This window comes from Miscanthus floridulus, chromosome 7 (assembly GCF_019320115.1).
Source record: "Miscanthus floridulus cultivar M001 chromosome 7, ASM1932011v1, whole genome shotgun sequence".
Taxonomy (NCBI): domain Eukaryota; kingdom Viridiplantae; phylum Streptophyta; class Magnoliopsida; order Poales; family Poaceae; genus Miscanthus; species Miscanthus floridulus.
The window spans coordinates 46,518,662-46,527,944 of record NC_089586.1 but is presented as its reverse complement, the minus strand read 5'-3'; the positions used below and the strand labels follow the sequence as shown (position 1 = coordinate 46,527,944).

The following is a 9,283-nucleotide window of genomic DNA, read 5'->3' as shown; positions in this document are numbered from 1 at the left end:
GGCGTGGGCCCACAACTGACGCGCTCGCTCGCTCCTTGTGCGGCTAGCGTCTGGATCGGATGTCTAGGAGCTTGTTAAGTCCCATGATTAAAGTGTGGAGAACAGGGAGAGCGAGACCCATGGTAGGGCTTCTTTTGGCTCGAGCTCATCTGGAGGAGACACAGCCGGTAAAGCCAAAAATTCTGTATTAACTGGCTACTAGTTCATTTCTAGAAGAGAGAAAAACAGCTCCTTGCTACGATACAAAATATTCCCTGTGAACTTGAGCCATTTTCTAAGAAGACCTCCCAAACAAGGTCTTAGTCATTTCATGCAAGGTAAGTAGGAGAGATTCAAACATAAAAATACTTGAGTTTTGTTTGTCTGGTCTCCACTTATGAGTACGAAAACAAATGCTTTATACATCTCTAAATATGAACTATATTTTTTAAAATACAATATTATTTTCAAATAAAGGCCGATTCCACAAGTAATTGAAATAGATGGCATTGAGTCCGATTCCACAATTAATTGAAATAGATGACGTGATCATATACAATAAAACTCTGAACCACAAGTCATCCAGATGACTACGCAACAAGCTGTTAGTTTCAACGCAACGGAAGCATATTTGCTAGTTATTATAGATAAACAAAAAACATAGTTCCATAATTTATTTTGCATCAGGCTTCAACAGCCAATATGCTCCCCTTGGCATCTACATCAAGCACACAAGAGAAAGGCTCTGACATAAAAATTCCTCCAGAACACAGTGGCGCCGGCGACTAGCTGCTTACAGGCTTACACAGATCGTCCACCATCTCATGGGAGACGGGTTATTTGTACACCGAGGATATTCGCCTAGCCGGTGTTCTGCATGCCGGCAGCGATGCCCTTCATGGTCAGGATCAGTGTGTCCTCAAGGCCTGGGGCGTACTCGCTCTGCTGGTTCAGCTGCACCAGCTCCGCCGGCTGGCTCTCGTCGGTGAACTCCTTGGACAGGGGCGGCTGCGGGCTCACCTGGAAGCTCGGGTCACGTATCCGCTTCAGGGTGTAGGCCTGGCACACGTTCAGAGTGGTGATGTAGGACTCACGCAGCCGCAGACGCTGCTTCAGGTAAGGATCGCCTTCAAGGACGTCCTTGTGACCAGCAACCTGCAGCGAAATGGCAAACAGTTAGGACCATAATGCAATTAGGCTTATGAAATTTCAGAATGTTACACGGCCACAAAAAACATGGCACTTTGAGTGCCTATAATTGGCTACATAAATAAATACAAAAATAGCTGAAATGCAAGCAAAACCAAATCTTTGGAGAGCACTTTACCTGAAGGAGCAGCTCTTTTGTCTCCTCATAGTTCTTCCTCAGTTGCTCACCGAAGGATTGCAAATCCTCAGCCACTAGCAATTTGTCATATACAGCTGCAATTCCCGGGTCTCCCTTGGCGAAAACCATCTCAAGCAAATCAAGGGTGACCCTGAAGAATGGCCACTCATTGTACATTTCTTTCAGTACATGGATGTTCCTGATGTCCTTCTGCATGATGTGCTTGATCGCTGCACCAAATCCAAGCCAAACAGGCAGATGGAACCTTGTTTGTGTCCAAGCAAAGATCCATGGAATTGCACGGAGCGATTCTATTCCCCCACTAGGCTTCCTCTTTGAGGGACGGCTGCCAATATTCATCCTACCATATTCAGTCTCAGGCGTAGCCTGAAAGAATATAAGATTGAGTTAGTTGCATACTCACCTACCTGACTTCTAGAATCTACGAACCAGTTTAATAGCAGCCCACTAAATCATCATGCAGCAAGACACAGTATGCTTAATAAGATAAAAAAAAAAGTTTAAAGTCCTCATTGGTCAATGCATACAGTGCAGTGCATTCACTTGTATGCCACCAATACCTTGGTAAAAATGATATCCTACCTAGAAACAAGAGCATTTGTCTTAGTTTTTTTTTTCTCAAATTGGTCTCTGTCCACTTAAGAGTGTTCTAGCATGTTTCAGTTAAAAAGGATTTGCAGTAAACTACATATGTTCAAATTTTCTAAAGAACTAAATAATAGGTTGACATTAGGCAGTCTTGCTTTAAGTACACTCTTTTGAGTGTACAAATTAGAGTCTTTTAGCATGCTTTGAAACAAGTCAACATCATGCTTGTGCAAGTGCAAAGTGTTAGGCTTGTAAGAATACTGGATATAGTTGAAACCTACCGATCTGAAGTATTCAACAAAGCGTGGTTCTTGGAAGACAATTGATCGATATTCTTTAGTTGCTACAACAGCCATTTCATCCATCAAAGCACGCCATTCTGGCTTGGGGGAAATTGGAGGATGCATGCCATGCTCAAGAGTAGCTGCAGTGTAGCGTTGCAAAGTTCTAAAGCACAAGAGCTCCTCTCCAAAGGAGTGCTCAATAACTTCACCTTGAACTGTTACACGAAGCGATCCATGTATCGTGTCTGGTGGCTGAGATAATATGGCCAGATGAGTGGGACCACCTCCTCTGCCAACTGTTCCACCTCTTCCATGAAACATTGTCAACTTCACTCCATAATGCTTTGCCACCTTGATGAGCTCTTCCTGTGCTTTATACATTTGCCATGCTGCAGAAAGACGCCCGGCATCTTTGCCAGAGTCTGAATATCCAATCATGACCTCCTGCTTGCCATTAATCCTATTCATGTACCAATCAATTGAAAAGAGTCGTGCTACAGCTGCTGGAGCTGCTTCAAGATCTGCAAGTTTCTCAAAGAGTGGAACAACTCTCAGTGGCTGTTTTACATGGCACTCACGCTGCAAAAGCTCAACCGCAAGCACATCAGATGGAGCAGTTGCCATCGAGATGATATACGCGCCAAAGCAATCTGCTGGAAGCTCTGCAAGGACATGAAATGTGCCTAAAACATCAGCAGTCTCTTCAGTCTGAGGAAGATCAGAACCAAACAATGGACGTTTGCCCCTCAGTTCAGACAACAGCCAATCCTGGCGTTTCTCCTCAGACCATTCAGCATAGGAGCCAATTCCAAGATGTGTCGTTATTGAATCAAGGACATCAGTGTGTCGATCAGATTCCTGCCTGATGTCAAGCTTCACAAGGGCAAGCCCAAAAGTTGATACTTGACGCAAGAAATCAAGAAGACTTCCGTCAGCTATAGGTTTGTCACCACAAGCACATAATGATCTATAACAGAGCTCAAGAGGTTCCAGAAACTGCAACATAGAAGGTGGTAATTAGATTACTATAAGTATGATGGCTGCAATCACAAATATGTATACCGCAGAAAAAAGAGCAAACCTGTTCAACGTTAGTAAAAGTTGCCTCCTCTGGAATCTCAGAAATTCCAGATGACAATAGGTGACGAGAACGTTCACGTGTGTTGTACAATTTATCCCTGACATCACCAAGTATGACACGATATGGTTCATTCGGAGGAACTTGCTTCCAGAATTCTGCGGGCAACAACGCTCAATTAGTAATATAAACCTTTGAACAAATGCAGTAAGCCTCTTTGCAGGGAAAAATGTAATAAATCATTCACTCTACAAGAGAATGTAGGGTGTTGCATCCAAGTTGCTGATTAGGGCTCTGTTTGGCATTGTGGTGGTGGCTCTAATAAGACACTTAGTTCTAATTCTGGATGCTGCTAGTTTGAAAATCTATTTAATTTGTAACAGTAAAAATCCCGCAGATTAAACTCCAAGCACAGAGCCTCATAACACAACCACCACATGCACATCCGAAAAGGAGTAACCAAACTGAGGGCACAATATTGAGATTATACTAGCAACATAGTGATGCATCCATGTTAGGAGTAGGACATAAAAAATATATTCAAGTCTATTGAAGAACTATAGTACAATAGATTAATGATTCAAAATGAAAGAGGTTTGCAGCCTCTAGAACATATTTCGAACCTTCTCTCACCTAGCTTTGCTACGTACTCCCTCCATTCCAAATTATAAGACGTTTTGGCTTTTTAAGATACATAGTTTTTGCTATGCACATAGATGTACACTATGTCTAGATACATAGTAAAAACAATGTATCTAAAAAAGCCAAAACGTCTTATAATTTGGAACGGATGGAGTAGTATTAATTATTAAATTGAAATTATTTTCTACAAACTCAAAAAATTTAGCTGATTGGACCTAACATATGCAGTTTCTAAAATATCTGACAAATTCAAGCTTGGTTGTGTATCCAAACCATATATAAATTATAAATGGCAATTAGCATGCACACTTTTTCTCGAATTAGTATGCATACTTGTAGTGCATATGCACTAATGCATATGAAGTGCAAGTAGAGTGTTCGGAAATTCAAAAGGTATAGAGAACCAAGATGTGGTTAGCCATTATACATAATCCTACGGTGAACCATAGACAATAAGAATAAAAATACAAAAATGACATACTTTAAAGGTTATTATCCGCACATGCACAGTAATGACATCCTTCAGAGTTAATTGTTTGTACATTTTTCAGATCAGAACTCTCATTTAAGTGAATAACTTCACATGGCCAAAGCAGAAAAAAGCAAGAATAATAAGCTAACCAACAGATATGCAGTTTAATCCAAATTGCCTTGTTAGATTACAGCTCTGTTACCTATATAGTGCTTTGCAGCTTTTCTTGAAGAGCGATGTAGTTCATCTGCACGGATCCGAAGTTCATCGCTGCAGCGCCACATAGAGAGCTAGAATAGAATATTGTGTTTTAGCACCAGGGAACAAACAATGTCGCGGCTCTTAACATGTAAGGGAAGCACTTTTTATATTGCAGTACCTCAAACATTAGATCTTCGATCTGAGAGAAGTACAAGTTAGCAGCCATCATTCTTGCCAACAAGCATACATCCCGTGTAACCTCTGGTGTTACTCTTGGATTTCCTACAAAAACAATACAGCATGGAAGTTTTAGCTTTTCTTTCTACAGTTAGTCAGCAAAACAACAAAAAAGGTTCTACCCAAAAGATTTGGAACTGTATTATAGTTTTGAGTGCAAAAAGGAATCTTAATAGCCAATATCAACCACTTTCTGTTACACATGTGACCAGAGTCTGGAACATTTTAGAACTATTCAAACTGTTTTTTGTACAAAAACTCTTCAATCTTCAATGGAGTATTATATTTTTCAGACAAACACTTATGTATACAGTGGCATATGAAAACAAGAAGTTACCATCACGATCACCACCCATCCAGGAAGAGAACTGAATGAGAGGAGCATTGTAAGGGAGACGTTCATTGATCCCAATATTTTTTAGAGCAGTGTCAATACGGCGCAAGAATTTTGGTACACCCTTCCATATAGTTTCATGGAAGTAACTCATTCCAGCACGCATTTCATCTTGAGGAGTGGGAGGGGTTCTGCGGATTTCATCAGTTCTGAAAGCGGCTTGAATCTGGGAAGGGTGTCAAACAACAAATCAGCAAAACATATGTTTCACCACAATTGACTGAAAATGAATGCATGACCATAACTTGTTTTTTTATGTCTTCAAACTGCACTCTCGAAAGCATTTTATTCAGCTACTCTGTGAAGAAAGACTATAACATCAGATAATTGAACTGCAGTGTCAACAAAAAAAATCTGCAGTTATATAGAATCAACTGTAGCATAGGAACTACCTTTGTTGTGCACATTTGACTATTTTTTGTCCTTTCACCTTGTCTGCTTGTCATGTGCAAGCATACAAGAGTTCAACAAAATAACATTTTTAGAGAAAAAAATGTTTGTCCTTTCACCTTGTCTGCTTGTCATGTGCGGACACCAGAGTTCAACAAAATACCATTTTTAGAGAAAAAAATGTTGGTACAACCAAGGTGGAGTTTTGTTTGAAACATGTAATGGAATCCACAATATAACCTCAAAAACAAGTTACAGTAAAAACTAAAAAAATAATGTGCTCTTCACCAGATTAATTTCAAAAAGTTTGGTGCCCACTTCTGATAACAATAATTTGCGTGTGCTTAAGAGTTAGTTTGACTGAAGGTTAGTTATTTCCAAAAGTTCGACAGCTAATTCTGATAACAATAACCTTGAGGTAGAAGTCTGTAGGACAAATAACAATGACTAAAATTTCACACACAGGAAATCTTTGTTGTGCCACAGCACACCCAGAGAACTTTCCAACTTTCTCAGATAACTAACCTTCTGGAAGTGCTATTATCAACTGATCTCCATTGGCCCATTGGGTATATCTTCTTGATTCTTAAGGAAGAAACTGCCCCTATTGTACATACTTTGCTGCTTTCTTCCTATCACCTTGTCTTGTTCAAGTTATTACATATCCTACTATTAAAAGAACGGTGTATAGACAATAGAGATAGCATTCTAGCCAAATGATTTGCTAGGGTCTCGGAATCTGACAGGCACCACTCACATAAAGAGGCTAAAAAATGCAACAAAATAAGCTTTCTAATAACAGTAATGTAGAGATGCCTATGCTCTGGATCCACACGTTAAAAAAATGCGAGCCCCTGGCACTATGAGGAACAAAGAGCCTAGAGATGATAAGTTAAATAATGAGCACCTATTTTCCAACTAAAAAAGTTAACCGCAAGGTTGTGGTGGACGCTTAATCTGCACTAAAACCTCGAGTGACTTTTTTATCAAAACTTTTTCAGCTCAAGTGGTGAAGTCGAGATATTTTACCTCCCTCTGAAGTGCCTCATCAAGCTCCTGCTTGTCGTCAGCAGTGATGTCCTTGGCATAGAGCTGCCTCAGGCAGTTACGGATTCTGGAACAAGGAAATCAAATCAACATCAAGGGTAGCAGTCAGTGCTTCCACACGCATGAACCATGAGGGGAACCAGAGGACTTCAATCAAAGCAACCACAGTAACGCTACGACTACGATCGTCCGCACCTGCCGTGCTTCTGGAGAAGGGACCTCCTCACGGACTGCGTGGGGTGGGCGGTGAAGACGAGGTCGACGGTCTGGCTCTTGAGCGCGTCGAAGACCTCCTCCCGCGACTTGCCGAGCTGCGAGACGAGGCGCTTGAGCGTCTCCTCGATATCCGACTCGGTGGGCGCGGAGGCCTCGTCGGCGAAGTCCCCACGCTTGAGCTTGATCCGGCGGCGCTGCGCGACCTGCACTTCCTCGGCGAGGTTGGCGAGGTTGAGCATGTGCGAGAAGGAACTGGCGACGACGATGGAGTCCCCCGGCGGCAGGCTGGTGAGCTTGCTCCCGAGCTCGCCGAGCCGAGCCTCATCCCGGTCGTTCTCGTACTCCGCCGAGAGCTCGTAGCACTCCTGCACCTGCGCACGCGAAGCGACGCCACCTGATCAGCACGGATCTGGGGGATGAGGACAAGGAGTGGGTATTGATGCGATCGGGGGCGTACGAATTCGCGCAGGTGGGGGCCGTGCAGGTCCTGGAGGATGTCAAGGAAGCGGTCGACGAGGAGGGCGTCGTACTCGACGAGCTTGTCGTCCTCGGAGACCTTCCCGGGGGCCAGCAGCCGCAGCTGCGCGTCGATCGACTGGTGCCGCTCCGGCATCGCGGCGGCGCAGCGAATCCGAACGGATCAAAATTCCCGCCCCCCGGCGGCACAGACGATTTCCTCCCGCCCGCGAGCCCGCAGCGGGCGTGGGAAGTGGAGAGTGGTGGTGGCCGCGGCCGCGGCTCGTCTGAGCGCGGCGGGGGCGGAGGCGGAGATTGGGGGGTGTGCGCGGCGGAGGCGATGGGGTAGGGAGTTGGCAGTGTGCGTGCCTATTTGTACAGGGAGGACGGGAGCCCGGGGGTGATGGTGATCGTGTGTGGGTGGGGCCCGTTTGGAGAATTTTATATGTTCCTGAACCGTGCGTCTCCCCCAGGGTCATGACTCATCATGCCAAGTGCTACTACTTTTGCAGATTGATCCCTATGGACTTGTGGATTAATAATTTTACTCCCTTCATCTCAAAATAAATGTCGGTATTTATGTTGATTATTTTTTTTAAGTTTAACTTGATTTATAAAAATATAGTCAACGATCTATCTAATGAGACTTATTATGTATTATAAATATTAATATTTTTTTATATATAGTTAGTCAAAGTTTAAAATATTTGACTTCATGAGAAGCAAGAATGACATTTATTTTGGGACAAAGGTAGTTGTCTAAGATATAAGAAAAATTGCTAATCTATTTTTGAAATTCTCCATAGTCCATACAAATTTTAGAGAACTCCTTCAACTTAAACAGAACTTGTGCGACCCTTTGTAAGTAAGTGATTTAAATCTACGAATAAATCTCTATATTGTATTAGACACCATTCTAGTTTTTCAGTTTACTTCCATCCATTGCATCACCGGAATACTTTAATTAGAAATATTGGGAAATCAGAGTGCCGCGTGAGGCGTGACGTCTGCATTGTCGTGGATCTCATTCTCATGCAAAAAAAAAAAAAAAGTCAGCATTGTGATGCAATAAACTTGTGGGCCGTTTGGATGTAAGAATCAGGTCAGTTTCTCACATAAATCACTAGAAACGGCTCCAAACAGTGTTCTGTCTGGATCCAAAATGTTTTAGTACCGTGTTTTCTTCAGCAAAGTTAGAAATCGAGACACAGTTGTTTCACACGCAAAATTGTTTCGGATTCTTTGATGCACTTATAAGCTACCAATTATGTTCAGATGTAATCCTTTTTTATCGCAACAAATTAAAATAGGTTTATTTAAATTATTCTTCATCTACAAAAGGTTTAGAATTTTTTTAAGCATGTTTTTATTCATATGATTTTAATATATTTATATATATCTTCATGTGAATTAGAATATATACATCCTACTAACCAAATGATATTACAAAGTAGTTCGGATTCATCACATGAAAAGATAATCTAGATCCGAAACGTTTCTAAAAGAATCTGGATCCCTGCTAAACGCACCCTTATTCAATCAGGACATAGATAAGATCTCCAATGTGCCACTCTGATGAATCGTATCAATGAAAACATTCTATTCAAAAAATATTTTATGAAAATATGCTATCTTAAACAATAGTCCCTCCATTCTACAATATACTTGTACATAGTCTTGGAAGAATGCTCACTCCCACACATAATTAAGTGCTCCAATATAAGAGATATGGCTATATAACTACATTCAATAGGGCTCTGGATGGTCATTTACTCATTTTTCATTCTCTTGAAAATCAGTACTTGCTTATTTGTTCATAGCGTGTTATGGATGATTATCATAGACCAGAGGTAATAGAAAGGGATTATCTATTATTGATGGCCAAAGCAAAGAAAAAGGCTTGGCCAATAACAACCGTCCAACTTTTGCATGATGTTGTCTTTATGTATGT

At 41.8% G+C, this 9,283-nt stretch overlaps 1 protein-coding gene across 1 annotated transcript; it reads right to left on the bottom strand.

Moving 5' to 3' along the window:
* Positions 1 to 488: 488 nt before the first annotated feature.
* Positions 489 to 7,702, bottom strand: LOC136466952 (phosphoenolpyruvate carboxylase 1-like). The gene is made up of 10 exons (XM_066465490.1): positions 7,334 to 7,702; positions 6,856 to 7,247; positions 6,643 to 6,727; positions 5,167 to 5,389; positions 4,771 to 4,874; positions 4,594 to 4,681; positions 3,281 to 3,435; positions 2,197 to 3,195; positions 1,307 to 1,693; positions 489 to 1,134 (listed from the first exon to the last, which is right to left on the bottom strand). The coding sequence occupies exons 1-10, from the start codon at positions 7,487 to 7,489 to the stop codon at positions 841 to 843; spliced, it is 2,883 nt and encodes a 960-aa protein (XP_066321587.1). The 5' UTR covers positions 7,490 to 7,702; the 3' UTR covers positions 489 to 840.
* Positions 7,703 to 9,283: the final 1,581 nt, after the last annotated feature.

Coding starts and splice junctions, on each gene's coding strand:
- LOC136466952 (XM_066465490.1), bottom strand. CDS start 7,489: ATGCCGGAGCGGCACCAGTCGATCGACGCGCAGCTGCGGCTGCTGGCC. Junction 6,728..6,855: donor CTTCTCCAGAAGCACGGCAG/GTGCGGACGATC, acceptor TCCTTGTTCCAG/AATCCGTAACTGCCTGAGGC. Junction 5,390..6,642: donor ATGAGGCACTTCAGAGGGAG/GTAAAATATCTC, acceptor CACCCTTCCCAG/ATTCAAGCCGCTTTCAGAAC.